Raw genomic sequence first — 15677 nt, 5'->3', positions numbered from 1 at the left:
TACTGGGGATGCAGGATCCTAACCCAGGGCCCTTTAATGGTTAGCCTGCCATCCCTGCCCCTCTCCCTGTACCTGGACCCCCCCCCCCCGCTCCCCAGCCAGGGCCACACACCACACACCCCCTTCCCAGGCTACCGGGAGGTGCCCAGCATAGAGCCCGATGGCCTGCAGAAAAAGGCAGACCACTGCAACGACCGCCGCATGGCGTCCAAACGCGTGCAAGAGCTCAGCACGGGCCTCTTTTTCGCCATCATGGTCAAGGTGAGGACTCCCCGCACCCGCCCCAACAAGACTCCCAGTCTTCCCCGGCCCCTCAGCATGCACTGTCTCCAGGCTTGGGGGCTGTGCCCTGCTGAGCCCTGGCTGCCCGCTACCCACAGGAGACTGGCCCGCTGGAGTCTGAAGCCATGGTGCTGGGTGTACTGAACCAGGCCTTCGATGTGCTGGTGCTGCGCTATGGTGTGCAGAAGCGCGTGTACTGCAATGTGAGTGAGGATGAGCAGACAGAAGGACCAGAAGAGGACCATGTGGTCTGTAGGGCAGGGGGACTGTGGGGGCTGTGATGGTTGTGAGATTTGGGTGCAGGACTTGCAGGCTCCAGGTTACCCATTCCCTCGTCAGCCACATCTGAGCCCACCTGAGCCTTCTGCCAGAACCTCTACAATCCCCCCTCTTCTTGGGAAACCCAAAGCCTTGCCTGTTGTACCCTTGGGGTACAAGAATCTTCCATGCAGCATAATGTCCACGAGCTGGGGCCACCTGACAATCCTTCTGGGATGGGGGTCCTGACTATGGGATACCTCCTCCCATCCATCCTAGGATGTGGGCTCTCAGGCACACAGGTTAACCCTGCCCAGCCTTCCTCCCTCTGTACCTGGCCGTGCTAGGGACCGTGGCTCTGTATGCCAGCCACTCCACTATTGTGGTGCTTGGAAACAGACAGGTGAAGCAGACCTCTGCACGGGGCTTCCCCGTGAGCCACACACACAGACAGTGCCACAGCCCCAGACACTGTTTCCCCCACTTCCAGATGCTACCTCAGTTTCAGCTGGGGATGGGGGTATCTCCTGTGGTTTGGACAGGGTTGGTGGGTCCCAGACTAAGTGACCGCTCCACCCTAGGCACTGCCCCTGAGGTCCCACCACTTCCAGCGTGTGGGAAAGAAGCCGGAGCTCACGCTGGTCTGGGAACCTGAGGACATGGTGCAGGAGCCAGTGCAACAGGTAAGCAAGTAGAGCCCTTCCAGAACATTCCTGCATGCCTATCCTCAGCCTCATGCTCCAGAACCTTCCCTCAGCCAACCATCCTCCACTCCCCACCACCACCCATACTCCTTGGGTCTCTGCTTTCTCCTACTGCTTCTTCCCAGGAAGCCACAATGGCCAGAGGGGAGCTCTACCTGAATCTCAAAAGCAGAACTTTTGGGGGTCTGTATGACCTACTCCCAGAGATGTGCCCAGCTGGCCATCAGATCTTAAGGCCCCAGCAGGGGCTGATGAGTGTTGGCAAGCAGAGGCCTCCAGAAAGCTCAGCAAGGGAGGTGCTGGATAGATGAGGGCAGAGCAGGGGTAACCATCAGGCACACCTTCTTGCCTATTTTCCCTCCCCAGCCACACCCATATTCATTCCCCTCCCCACCCCATCCCACCAATCCCCTCATTCCCCTGCCTGCTCCCTTCCCCCAAGTCCACCACCAACACCCCACTTCCCTGTCTATCCCCTGCCGCCTTGGCTGCTCGCAGGTTCTCACCATCTTCAGCCTGGTGGACGTGGTGCTGCAGGCAGAGGATGCCGCCCTCAAGTACAGTGCCACCCTCAAGCGGCCGGACCAGGTGCACCACAGTGACCATGATGGCAGCTGTGACATTGACAGCGACTACACGAACCTGGAACCAGAAGCCTGAGAGTCTCACCTGCTGGCTTTTAGGATTGGGACCTTTCGGCACCGAAGGGGAGTTTTAATTGGATTTTTAACACTTCAGGATTTTGTTTATATTTTCCATCCTATTTTATTTTTGCAGCTCAGTTTTTAAACAGACTAGGGGGGGGGGTTGGGTGTGGATCCTGACCCGAACAGTGCCACAGCCGCTCCCCCCATTCACTGCCTCCTCTGCCCAGGAATCTGGGGTCCTCATCAAATCAGTGTCAAGGAATAAAATCAAGTGTGAAGTGCACTCGGGTGTGGGTCCTGCAGTAAGGAGGCATGGGCATCCTGAGGCCCCAGTGAGGGTCTGATCCAACCTCACCCGCCCTCCCCTGGGCTGCTCCACCACCAGTACCTTCCTGTCAGCCCCAGGGTGATTCACAGAGTTAGTGCAGCAGATTGATGCCAGTGCTGCGTTCTGGCTGATTAGAAAAGCAATTAGTATGCACAAGACGGCTTCTCCCTGCCGCCCACAGAGGCCTGGGTCCCCAACAGCCCCATAAGCAGGGGACAGTGAAGCTACCAATGGCAGCAGGTAAAGGGGCTCCCAGATCCTGATTTGGCCTCCCGGGTATCTACTGGCCCCGCTGTTGGCCCCATCTGGAAACAGAGATGTGCCACTGGGACATTCTCTTCTGAGCAGCCTGACCCCACCTGGCCAGTACGATGGGCTGGAGAGCTCTGGAGTCTGGGACTGGAACTGATGGAGAGGACCAGGGCCCCCAACCTTTAATAGAGAGCTTCAAGGTCACTGGGATCCGATGAGAGAATCAGGGTCAAGAGGGTTCAATGAGAAATCAGGGTCACTGGGATCGAGTGGGAGAGTGTGGAGATCACCGGGATCCAGCGAGAAAGTGCAAGGGTCACTGGGATCCAATAGGAGAACATAGAAGTCATTGGGATCCAGTGGGAGAACATGAGTCTCACTGGGATCCAGTGGGAGTGTGTGGAGGTCACTGGATACAGTGAGAAAGCCTGGGGGTCACTGGATCTATTTGGAGAGTATTGGGTTACTGGGATCCACTAGGAGAGCATGGGTATCATTGGATCCAGTGGGAGAATGGGTTCACTGAATCCAGTGGAAGAGCATGGTGTCTCTGGGATCTAGTCAAAGAACATGAGGATCACTGGATCCAGTGGAAGAGTATGAGGGTCAGGCTCTCCTGTGCAGCCCCCCCACAGGGATTGTCCAGAAACTTGGGCTCTGTCTCAACCGCCCTCCTGGGGCTACTGAGAGTACCCTAGAAGGAGTGGGGAGCTTCCTGCCCAAGTATCTCAGAGAAATGCCCTGTATCCACATATCAGACGGGGAACAAACAGTTGGGTATAGAATGGTGTAAAAATGCCCTGGCTCGGGGCCAGAGAGATAGCATGGAGGTAAGGTGTTTGCCTTTCATGCAGGAGGTCATTGGTTTGAATGCCAGCATCCCATATGGTCCCCAGTGCCTGCCAGGAGCAGTTTCTAAGCCTGGAGCCAGGAATAACCCCTGAGCACTGCCGGGTGTGACCCAAAAACCACCAAAAAAAAAAAAAAATGCCCTGGCTCCAAGACAGAAAGCAAAAACAAAAACAGAATGGTGTAGAAATGGGCAGAGTGGCAAAGTGGGGTTCCACTGGGAAAGATGAGCAAACTGCCAGAGAGCAAGGTCCCTGAGGAAGGAGGCCTAGGTATCCCAAAGCAGCTGGGACTTCAGAGCAGGCAGCTGATGATCATGGGTAGGAGATTGGGGGCCACCCAAAGGAGGCGAAGTGAGAAGGGGTTTGGGGGAGACAGTGCCTGGGGGTGCAAAGCTGTTCGCTGGTGTCCACGCTCAGATGGACATGGCTCCTGCCGCCTCTAGGAAGCTGCTTAACTGCCTACAGGTAGAGGTGTTGCATTGCTGCAACAGGTCTCAACAGGTCTGGGCCACTGAGAAACAGACATGCGGCCTCTGGCCAGAAGAACTGGACACTGCTGCTTCCTGTCTAGCTGTCCTGTACAGTGCCATGAAACCCTTTGTCAGCCAGGACAGAACCATTCTGGCATCCCACCTCAAGGTCAGCAAACACAGCTGACCTCTTCAGGCCAAGTCACAGAGGCAGTTCCCACCAGATAAGCAGTTTGAAGATAGTTTTAGAGATAGTAACAGAGGGGGGCCACTTCCTTGCACGTAACTGACCCAGAAACTTCATAGGGTTTCCCCAAACCCTAGTAGGATTGACCCCTGAGCACCCCGGTATGACATAAATTTCAATAAAAGGAAAACGATATAAAGTTGAAAATAATCATGATCAATTCATTAAAAAACAAAGGGAAGAGGGGGCAAAGCAATAACAGTGGGTAGAGGCATTTTGCCTTGCACGCAGTCAACCCATTTAGATCCCCAAAATCTTATATGGTCCCCTGAGTCTGCCAGAAATGATTTCTGAGTGCAGTGCCAGGAGTTACATCTGAGAGCTGCCAGGTGTGGCCCAAAAAGAAAAGACAAAAAAAGATGAAGAGGCCAGAGGTATCTCTCAGATGGAAAATTAAGGAGTTAGTTTAAAAAAAAAAAAAAAAAACAGGCTGGAGGTAGGGTTCTTGCCTCGAATGCGGCCAATCCAGGTTCAATCCCCAGCATTTAATGTGATCCCCCAAGTCCACTAGGAGTACAGAGTCAGGAGTATCCCCTGAACACAGCCAGGTGTGCTTCCACAAAAAAAAAAAAAAAAGGGACCAGGGCAGGTACAATAGGTAGAGCATCTCTCTCTCTCTCTCTCTCTCTCTCTCTCTCTCTCTCTCTCTCTCTCTCTCTCTCTCTCTCTCTCTCTCTCTCTCTCTCTCTCTCTCTCTCTCTCTCTCTCTCCTCTCTCTCTCTCTCTCCTCTCTCTCTCTTTCTTTCTCTCTCTCTTTCTCTCTCTCTCCCTCCCCCTCCCTCCTCTCTCTCTCCTCTCTCCCCTCTCTCCCCCCTTCCCTCTCTCCCCCCTTCCCTCTCTCCCTCCTCTCTCCTCTCTCCTCTCTACACTGTAACAATCACAGCAACCAAGACAAGGGGGGGCAGGTTATAGCCTTCTAAGGGTAGAGCTCTCATTGTTGCAGCTGTCCTCTCACTGGCTATAGTCCATGACTCACCAAGGCAGCAGATATCTTATTGGCTGTATTTCGAAGTTATCAATGAGGCAAAAACTCTCATTGGTTGTCTTCCATGACTTATTAAGCAGCCAAGTTCTCAGTGGCTGTATTCCATGACGTCAGAATGTAGCAGAGCTCTCATTGGCTGTATCCCCAAGTCCTCAATGAGACAGAGCTCTCATTAGCTGTATGCCATGAATCTTAAATAGGACAACACCCCATTCAGCAAGTAAAACGGTATGATGGGAGAGCTTCATGCCAGAGAGAAGGCAGCATGAAGCAGATATTTTTGTGGTGATAGTGGTTGTACAGTACAGGGTCATCACACTATGCTGCCTTTAAGAATGGGGGTTGAGGTGACAATTAGGAAAAGACTTGGGCTTGATAAATTGGGGTCCAAGGCTGCTGTGTGAACCCTGGGAACTGCCCATTTTGTTGCCTTTAAGAAATACTACAGAGCTGTGCCTTACTTTATCTCTCCAGCCCCCCTGCCCCAATAGTAAGTATCTTTCTTGTTTTTATGGGGGGGGGGCACACAGGTGACGCTCAGGGATTACTCCTGGCTATGTGCTCAGAAATTGTCTCTGGCTTGGGGGACCATATGGGACACCAGGGGATCGAACCGCAGTCTGTCCTAGGCTAGCGCTTGCAAGGCAGATAGATGCCTTAACTCTAGCGCCACCACTCCAGCCCCAGTAAGTCTGTTTCTTTAGAAGTGGCCTGGCCACAGGTTTGAAAGGTCTCACTCAGTAGTGGGTGTGTGAAACAGTCCACTGTTCTTTCCACAAAGATAACGTTTCTGCTGATTACCACTGTGGCTCCAGTCCTGTGGGCCTCTCACCCCAGAGAGAGGCCCTGGCGGGGTGTGGACCCAAGAGTTTTTCTGGTCACTTCTGGGTTCAGGGTCCACTGCAGTCGAGTCAATTTCCTGAAGCAGAGATCTAATCCCCATGGATGGGAGGAGATGGAAGATTCTAGCATTAGGGAAGGGGCAAGTGTGCTCATTATTCAAAATGCTGTTTGAATTCTCTAGGTTTCAGACTCATCTCTGGGAAACCTAATTATTGTGGGGTTTATGGAGGTAGGGACATTGGTGGTTTATTTAATATACAAAAAAAGCCATTTTTAGGGGAGAGAGCCATGAGTCACTTTTTGTACATAAAAGCCCCATTTGGCTCCGGGGTTTCAAGCAATCATCAGTTGCACCAGGCTCCATCTGGAAAGCACACAGAAACAGATGCGCAGCGCCCGTGAAAGGAAATGGCCATTTGCGTCGCTTTCATCAGAGCAGCCAGGACAGCATCATCCTACTGAAGTTTAAGGTACAGAATGTTCCAGAGAAAGTTCTTGACAGTTCCCCACAGCTGCCGAGTAGTTGTATCTCCTACTCACCCTCAAGTGGACAGACAGCTTTGAGCAATGGCTTTGAGAGTGTCGGAACCTTTCTCCAAGGCCTGAGAATTGCCCCTGCCCCAGACCCTTTTCTGAGTAAGTCCCCACACAACCCAGCGGCACTTGCAGAAGTTTAAACCCACAGCCCCTCCCAATCCACCACCATGGAAGGACAATCCAAGCCCAGCATCTGTTTCTTTCAACCAAAAGTTCTCAACCCGTGCTCGCTTCGGCAACACATATACAAAAGTTCTCAACCCTCAGGTCTCCAAGTACCACTCTAAGCTGGTGAGACAGCAGCCATAGCAGATAGGGCATTTGCCTTGCACATAGCTAACCTAGGTTCAATCCCCAGCATCCCATATGGTCAGTCCCCTGAGCCTGCCAGGGGACTGTATTCAGACCTGAATACTGCCAGGTATGGCCAATCACAACCAAAACCAAAACAAAAAAAAAAATGCTGAAGGAGCCAGAGGTGCCTCTGTTTATGTAGTGTTTTTCTCTTTGTTAGGGGATTAAACCAATTATTCTCCACATTTACTCATGGCAAAGCTCAGGGGACTCTATGTAAAGCCAGGAATTGAACCTGAGTGATCTGCATTCGAGGCAGGTGCTTTCAATCTGGGTCCTCCATAGGGTTTTCTTACCTTTTGTTTATTTATTTATTTATTTTGGTTTTTGGGCTACACCCGGTGATGCTCGGGGGTTACTCCTGGCTATGCACTCAGAAATTGCTCCTGGCTTGGGGGACCATATGGGACGTCAGGAATCTAACCAAGATCCATCCTGGGTCAGGGGTCAGCCGTGTGCAAGGCAAACACCATACCACTATGCTATCGCTCCAGCCCCATTTTTTTATTATTATTTTGTATTATAACACCATGGTTTACCAAGTTGTTCATGATTCAGTCATTTCAGGCATTAAGTGTTCTGATACCAAAACCACCACCAGTGTGACCCTCCCTTCACTAGTATCCCCAATTTCCTACCCACCATCCTAACCTGCACTCCTTGCAGGCACTTCCAAATTTACTTCCTATTATTTGTGACAACTCAAAGGCAAATGGAATTGTCAAAACTTAGACCACCAAGAATCAATTTGAAATGATTGTTCTATCTCCTCATGGTGTTACTAAAGTTAGTGTCTAAGGATTTACTGAGCTGGGATTGGTGCCAGTTGAGCCTTCTGTGTTATTGTTTAGACTCACTGAGTTTGGGAGATTTCTATGGAACTTTCCCATCAGATTTCCTGTGATACTACTAGGCTGACACTACAATGGAATATCGAGGTCATATGGCCTCATAGGGACACATAGTCTGGGGTCTATAGATCTGAAACAAACTTGGTGGCTTGGCAGTTTGATAAGGTGAAATTGTTTCTGTCAGAGGGTATAGGGGGTGGGCTATTGTGGTTCATGCAAAAAGGGGAATCTTCCCTCACCCATTCAGAGAAGGTCACAGAGAGATCAGCTTGGACCAGACTCCCTAGGGGGAGTCAATGGACATTATTTTCTTTCTTGGTTTAGTCTTTTAGTGACAACAGTCCCAGCTCTCTGACAGGCAGGTCAGTACTCCCCACTTCCAGGGGCTGTAGGAGACAGACCTCTAGGTGCCCATTTCCTATCCTGTCTGTGCCCTGGGAGTAGTATTGAGAGATCCAGACAATTCAGGTGACAAATAGGTGACATCCCGTGGTAGAGGGACCCCACAGACAAACTCCTTCCATGGACAACAAGGATGTGTGGGCACATGGAGATGAGCTTGGACATCGCATGCCCCAGATTTCTGCTCACTCCACTGTAATTCCAGGAAGGCCAGTAACCAAACAGGTCTGGGGAGGCAGACCCCCATCGTCCAGTGAAGCCCTTCACAACATCAGGGTCCAGCCTGGTTTGCTGCAGTTAGATGTGTAGGTTCAGCTAGTCTCCAGTCCATATGGGACAAGACAAAATTCAGTGGACAGATTGTAGAGGACAAACAGTGAATTCTGAGAAAGCCAACAAGAGAGTTCACCTATTTTTTTTTACCTGTTTTCTAAGACTATATACCTGGTCCAGAAAGAATACAGGGGATTCAATCTGCAGTACCACGAGATCCCTAAACACTGCCAAAAATGACTCCTGTATACAGTGAGGCCTTAGGTCTAATCAGGCTCAAGATATAAATAAAAAGATAATATTATTTTGTGGCATATCTTAAATAGTACTTGTTGAGACACCATGTGAAACCGGTGGGCTTAATTGCACTTTTGAGTTCCTTTATGCTGAAAAAAAATAATCATTTGGAAGGTGTGAAGTCGCATTGGTTTGGCTGCCATAACCAGGAAGGCTCTTTCAACACCCTTTAAACTTGCCTTAGGGATCTGAAGGTAGGTACGGTGTGGGTAGGATACTTGTCTTGTATGCAGATGACCCAGGGTCAATCCCCCAGCACCCCATATGGTTCCCCTGAGCCCACCGGGAGTGATTGCTGAGTGCAGAGCCAAGAATAAGCCCTGAACTTCAATAGGATGCCCCCCCCCAAAAAAAAAAACCGTGTTTTAGATGCTTATCTGTAACAGCCTTTAATGTGAAATGGCCCTCCTAACAAAATAAGGTTCAGAGGTCCTAGAAATTGGGTGAATTCTGAGGGATGGTGCTACATCTTGATGGTGTTAGCCTTTGTCAGATTGGGGGGGGGGGGTAACTTACTGAATACAAATCATGTTTAAATAAGCATGACTCTAAAAGATTACATAAAAATTAAAATGAGCTCAAAGGGATTACACTGCGCCATCAGAATGGCTGGAACTAAATAGCTCTGCTGGCAGGGAGCAGAGACACCACCACTCTTCCTTGGAGGTTTGGGTGTGGGCAGTGTTTTTCATCCTGTGCACTGTGACTCAGCCCCTCCTTTTGATTATAGTTTGGTGATTTTATATAGAGAGGTAGAGGAGGGGGGCACAACTAAAATCTGCACAGAACAAGAACCACCTTCAGGGACCTGAAGGTGCTCATTTGGGCATTTATTCTGGAGAATGAAGCCATGTTGGGTACCCATAGCAGGAAACACCCTCTAGAATCAGACCTTGGTCATGCCTAGCACATGCTCCATCCCTAGGCACCTACCTGCCTGGCACACACATGGGGCTCTGTTCTAATAAGTGACAACAGTTGAGCAGCTGCTGGTCCCTGAGGCCCCATCCTGGGAATGGACCCCAAAGGGAAGTACAGAACAGAGCTGGGAGTAGAAGGGGAAGGAGGAGGGTAATGAGGAGGGTTGCATGACACACCACCACCACCCCCCCCCCCCCCGTTGCAGGTGTTTGAAAGAAACTGCAAAGCTGAGATTAGCGAATCTGCTCGCTTCCCCCACCCACCAACCTAGAAATCTGCACACTCATGGGGGGTGCCAGCCTCATTCATTGTCCCGCTACCAGGGATCTCGAAGCACAATGTCACCCCAAAGGGGACAGCGGGGAAGAAATGTCACAGGCCAGATAAAGTTATGGGAACTTTAACCTGTGTCCTGGTTAAATAAACCAATTAATTGATTCAGGCCTGCCGGAAATTAATGGTTCTGCCCTTTGGCCAAGAATTGCCTGGAAGGGAAGGGAGGGGTAAAAAATTTCCTTACAGAGAACTATGCTGGGGACAGCTCAAGAGAGCTGGAGAAATGCTTATCAGCTCTGGGGAGGATCCAGCAACACAGTGGCTGATGGCCACTGGCCAAATCAGGTGAGTGTTGAGGAGGTCTGAGCACACCATGGTCTGCTGCCATGTTCAAGGATGTCATTTATTCTCTCACATTTTATGGTTTGGATTTGGTTTTTTTAGTGGTTGTGAGTTGAGCCATACTCAACTATGCTCAGGGATTAATCATCACTCTGAACTCAGGGATCATTCCTGGTGGGCTTCAGGGACACAGTGCTTGGGAAATCATGGTCTAGTACAAGGCAAGTGTCCTGCCACTGTCCTACCTCTCAGTCGCCATTATAAAGCCAGTGTGCTGAGTGGTCCCATGTGAGAGCACAGATGAGTGTGAGTGAGGCCCTCTGTCCAGACAGCACCCTAAACAGAGCAGGACATTATATTTATCTTTGTTTCTGAGAGGACTATGCAATGCCAGAGATGAAGCACAGACGTGCCACACAGGCACCAATCCCTTGCACCTTCTCCCAGGCCCCAAATGTGCCATCTTCATCACTTCAAGTGTCCAGTATATTCAACAATCTCCAGAATCTGCTCGCAGCACAAATAACACTGCATCGTCACAAAAGCAAGCCTCCGAGGCTGGAGCGATAGAACAGCAGGTAGGGCGCTTTGCACGCGCTCAGCATCCCACATGGCCCTCTGAGCATGCCAGGAAGGCGTCCTGAGCAAAGCTAGGAATAGCCCCTGAGCACACCCAGCCGGGTGTGGTTAAAAAAAAGACAAAAACAAAAAAACAAAGGCAAGCCTCCCCCAACACCATCCTGTACCCACCATTCCTCTCTCAGTCCCTGCTTCCACTCCAGGCCCTCCAAATCTGAAGAAGCATGAGGCATGGCACTGTCTCTTGGGTAACGTTCCTTCACCTCACCCATTCCCACACTTCACCCACGTTGCATCTCAGAATCAATTCCTTTTACAGCTGAATTCTAGACCCTATTTGGGATAGACACGAGTGGCTGCCATTTGGGCCATTGTAAATGCTGCTGGGATATCAGGGCAGTGTCTAGTAGAAACCTGGGCCAGGGCATCTGACACGGTTAGTTGCTGCGGTGCCAGGAAAAGCCATCAGGTTACTGGAGTCACTGTAGGTGGACAGAACATGGCTCCCCAGCATCAGAAACTCGGCCCTTACCCCCCAGGGGAAAGCTGTGTGGGTACTTGGCTGAGTGGGTGTGTGATCATGTGAATGATTGCCCCCAGGCCTTCCCCTGAGCCTCCTTTGCTGGTGGCAACAGGAAGTCATGGCCCAAGTTTTCAACTCTGCACCCCACTTCCTTCACCTCCCTTAGCACCCAGGAATCAGCCTGGCCCATGATGACCTTCAGAAACACTAGCCTGTAGTACAGAAGGACCCTTACTCTGACAGGACATGCACAAGCAGAGGCTCCCATCGGCAGTGGCCCAAGGGATGCAGCTGGACAGGCGCCCTGCCTGCTCCTGACCACTATCGCAGCCTCAGTCCCACCCCACCTCTGCCCTTCGGCCTGAAGTCACAGGATGAGGCGGGGCAGCCTGGTGTGGGGAGGGTCACGGAGCCTTTTACAGCCTGGAATAAAGTCCTCCCCACAAGCTTCTGTGTCCTAACACCCTGAATCCAGTCTCTGCAATTCCCCAGCCATGGCTGGCCTGCAACTCTTTCTACTAATTGCTCTGGGCCTACCAGGCTCCCTGGGGGTCATCCCAGGTAAGAAGCACCTTTACAATGCTCTCCACCCTAGGGGGCTCCCTCATGCTGACCAAACTTTCACTGTCCCCTGGACCAGAGGAAGAGAAGGTACCGGACTTCTGGAACAAGAAAGCAATGGCAGCCCTGAATGCTGCCTCAAAGCTGCAGCCCATCAACACAAGAGCCAAGAACCTGATTCTCTTCTTGGGAGATGGTGAGTGGCCAGGGGTCCAACCACCACAGCTCCCCACCTGTATCAGGGGCACCAGGTGACCTGGCTTTCCCTCAGGGATGGGAATATCCACGGTGACAGCCACCCGGATCCTAAAGGGGCAGCTTAATGGCAAGCTGGGTCCAGAGACACCTTTGGCTATGGATGGCTTTCCCTATGTGGCTCTATCCAAGGTAAGGGCTGGGGGTCCCAGGGAGCCAAGGGTGGGGTGTGGCTGGAAGGAAGGTGATGAGGCGCGTCTGAGGCCAGCTCTGTCCCTAGACCTACAATGTGGACAGACAAGTGCCCGACAGTGCAGGTACCGCCACAGCCTACCTGTGTGGAGTCAAAGGTAACTATAAGACCATCGGCCTGAACGCTGCAGCCATGTTCAACCAGTGCAATACCTCAAAAGGAAACGAGGTGTACTCCGTGCTGTCCCAGGCCAAGAAAGCAGGTGGGTGCAGGCCCAAATGGGAGTTCCTGGGAATTTCGGGATGTCCCCCGAGCTCTGATTTCCCCCACCCCGCAGGAAAGTCGGTGGGAGTGGTAACCACCACCAGGGTGCAGCATGCTTCCCCCTCGGGCACCTACGCACACACAGTGAACCGTGACTGGTACTCGGATGCCAACATGCCCCAGGAGGCACTACGGGATGGCTGCCAGGACATTGCCAGCCAGCTCATCTCCAATGTGGACATTGATGTGGGCATAAGGCAGGGCAGGGCAGGGCAGGGCTCAGCCATATGCAATGGGGTCTGAGGATATTCTTGTTGGTCTCTTGGGTACTGGGGGGTGGTGAGTCTGGGTCAGGGGGTTCCCCAGGCCCAGTGTTGTGGGGACTTAGAAGGTACTGAGGAGCACTCCCAGCCCAGTAGCCCTATCTTTAGGTGATCTTGGGTGGAGGCCGCATGTACATGTTTCCTGAGGGCACCCCAGACCCTGAGTACCCCAACAATAGCTCCCAGAATGGAATCCGGAAGGACAAGAGGAACCTGGTGAAGGAATGGCAGGCTAAACACCAGGTGAGGGACATGGGAACCCATTTGCACTGACCCAGGGGCAAATGGTGGCCAGTGCTGAGGCTGGTTTGCCTGCAGAATGGCAGTTACGTATGGAACCTCACTGGGCTTGAGGAGGCCGCCAAGGACCCATATGTTACTCACATCCTGGGTAAGGGCACCCCATCTACCCTATTTCTTCAGGGACTCAGGCCCCTACTTCACTGGGTCACAGTGCCCCTGAGCCTCCCCCCCTTGCACTCCGTTCCCACACTCCCCAGGCCTCTTCGAGCCTAAGGACACCAAGTACGACATTCACCGCAATCTCACCCTGGACCCATCACTGATGCAGATGACCGAGGCAGCCCTGAAGCTGCTGAGCAGAAATCCCCTCGGCTTCTACCTCTTTGTGGAGGGTGAGAGTGGGGACGCCCCTCGCTGAGCCAGGGGAAGTTCAGAAGCGGGGGAGAAGGGGCTACAACTGGGGCCAGAGCCATGGCAGAAGCACTAGGGTTTTTGTCTTGCACACGCTAACCTAGGATGGACCTTGGTTCGATCCCCCTGTGTCCCTTATGGTTCCCCACACCAGGAGCAATTTCTGAATGCATAGCCAGGAGTAACCCCTGAGCATCACCGGGGGTGGCCCAAAAACCAAAAAAGGGGGGCTCCAATTGCCTGGCCACATGGCTTTCCTGCAGGGGGCCGCATCGACCAAGGTCACCATGATGGCATCGCATACCTGTCACTCACTGAGGCTGTCATGTTCGACTCCACCATCGCCAGGGTGGGCCAGCTCACCAGCGAACTGGACACCCTGTCCCTCGTCACAGCTGACCACTCACATGTCTTCACCTTTGGGGGCTACACACACCGAGGCTCTTCCATTTTTGGTAGGTCCACGGGATGGGTGGGCCTCTGCTTGGGTAGAGCCTCTGCTGGGGGTGTACTCCTGTGAAGGTGAGACTAATCGAGACAGGGCCTCCTAGAGGGCAGACCTTCCTGGGGTGGGTCTCCTCCGGGGCATGGCCTCATGCTGCCACTATTTCCACATCTGCCCTCTGGTCTCAGAACAGCAACTGACTGGGGCTCTAGCAATAGCACAGTGGTAGGGCATTTACCTTGCACTTAGCCGACCCGGGTTAGATTCCCAGCATCCCATATAGTCCCCCGAATCTGCCAGGAGCAATTTCTATGCACACAGCCAGGAGTAAGCTCTGAGTGCCACCAAGTGTGACCCAAAACCAACAACAACAACAAAAATAAAAATAAGTGGGGCCAGACAGATAGCTCAGCAGTAGGGTGTTTGCCTTGTAAGCAGCCAATCCAGGACAGATGGTGGTTCGAATCCCAGCATCCCATAGGGTCCCCTGACCTTCCAGGAGCGATTTCTGAGTGCAGAGCCAGGAGTAACCCCTGAGTGCCAGGGGTGTGGCCCAAAAACAAACAAACATAAAAGAACAGCATTTGGAGGACCTGCAAGCGGGTCCTGTTTGCCAGAGGTGGCCCATCCTCTCGAGTTAGAACCCTCACGGCATCCCCTCCTTACCACAGGACTAGTGCCTGAGAAGGCCCTGGACGGCAAGACCTACACGTCCATCGCCTACGGCAATGGACCCGGCTATGCACTGAGGAATGGCACCCGGCCCAACGTCACTGAGAAGGAGAGCAGTGAGTGCCACGGGTAGGCTGGAGGTGGAGGGGCTCCAAGAGTGGGCTCAGGCCCACCTGACAGTCACTCCTGAAGGTGACCCCGGGTACAAGCAGCAGGCAGCCGTGCCACGCGGATCCGAGACTCACGGCGGCGAGGATGTGGCACTGTTTGCGCGTGGCCCGCAGGCACACCTGGTGCACGGCGTGCAGGAGCAGACTTACGTGGCACACCTTATGGCCTTTGCCGCCTGCCTTGAACCCTACACCAACTGCAACCTCAAGGCCCCCAACGACTCTGCAGTCCCAGGAACCAGCACGCCCGTGCTGGCCCTGCTGACCGGGGCAGTGCTGCTGCTGCTACTGGAAGTCTGAAGCGCCTAGGGGACCCCACACCCCGTCTGCATTGCCAGCTCCGGGTTCCAGGTTTCTTGCACCCAGGATACTCCTGTCTCCCCAAACCTCTGGCTCCTTGCCCCATCCTGGGACTCCCACCCTGTCCTTTCTCCCTCCAGTTAGTTCCCCTAGGGCCTCCTCTACTCAGGGACAGAACTGGAGGCCCCACATTCTAAGGGGACTCTCCCTGCACTGCTCTGGCCTTCATGCCTCCAAACTCAAGAACCTTGACTGTGCCTCAGAACTGCACCCCAGAAAAGAGGGGGTTCTATTCACCTTCTCTTGACCCGACCAAAGCCTTGAGGGTCAGCATGGACTCAGGGGTAGTTCCCCCAACCCTACCACCAAGGCCACCAAAAGCCTCTTCCTCCTCTCCTCTCCTCTCCTCCTCTTCCTCCTCCACCTCCTCCTCCTTTTCTTACTCTCTTCCTTCTCTTATACCTCCTCCTTCACTCCTTCTCTTTCCCCCTCTTCCTCCTCTCCCTCCTTCACCCGATTCTTTTCCTCCTCCTCCTCCTCCCCCAGCTCTTTTCCCTTCCTCCACCTCTTCCGCCTTTCTCTCATCATTTGTAACAAGGGAAACTCCCTCCTCTTCCTGGGAGGACAAAGTACAATCAAATAAACTCAACAAGTGATGCTGGCAGTGGAGTGTTCTGG

The 15677-nt window shown here is 52.6% G+C and overlaps 2 protein-coding genes across 2 annotated transcripts in view; both read left to right on the top strand.

Moving 5' to 3' along the window:
• Positions 1 to 2174, top strand: part of DIS3L2 (DIS3 like 3'-5' exoribonuclease 2) — a 306442-nt gene extending 304268 nt beyond the window's left edge. The window contains exons 18-21 of the mRNA XM_049769303.1: positions 131 to 261; positions 381 to 485; positions 1122 to 1223; positions 1743 to 2174. Coding sequence (XP_049625260.1) covers positions 131 to 261; positions 381 to 485; positions 1122 to 1223; positions 1743 to 1904 — 500 coding nt within the window. The 3' untranslated portion in view covers positions 1905 to 2174. The remainder of the gene's footprint in view (positions 1 to 130; positions 262 to 380; positions 486 to 1121; positions 1224 to 1742) is intronic.
• A 7887-nt stretch (positions 2175 to 10061) lies between these two features.
• On the top strand, positions 10062 to 15010 carry ALPI (alkaline phosphatase, intestinal). The gene is made up of 13 exons (XM_049768907.1): positions 10062 to 10123; positions 11553 to 11614; positions 11715 to 11783; positions 11863 to 11979; positions 12055 to 12170; positions 12259 to 12433; positions 12509 to 12681; positions 12867 to 13001; positions 13077 to 13149; positions 13259 to 13393; positions 13676 to 13867; positions 14529 to 14645; positions 14722 to 15010. Exons 1-13 carry the CDS (start codon positions 10062 to 10064, stop codon positions 14997 to 14999), a joined length of 1704 nt encoding a protein of 567 aa, XP_049624864.1. The 3' UTR covers positions 15000 to 15010.
• The last annotated feature ends 667 nt before the right edge of the window (positions 15011 to 15677 follow it).

Source organism: Suncus etruscus, chromosome 2 (assembly GCF_024139225.1).
Source record: "Suncus etruscus isolate mSunEtr1 chromosome 2, mSunEtr1.pri.cur, whole genome shotgun sequence".
NCBI classification, from domain to species: Eukaryota; Metazoa; Chordata; class Mammalia; order Eulipotyphla; family Soricidae; genus Suncus; species Suncus etruscus.
Note: the sequence above shows the minus strand (reverse complement) of the source record. Positions and strands in the feature narration are given on the sequence as shown.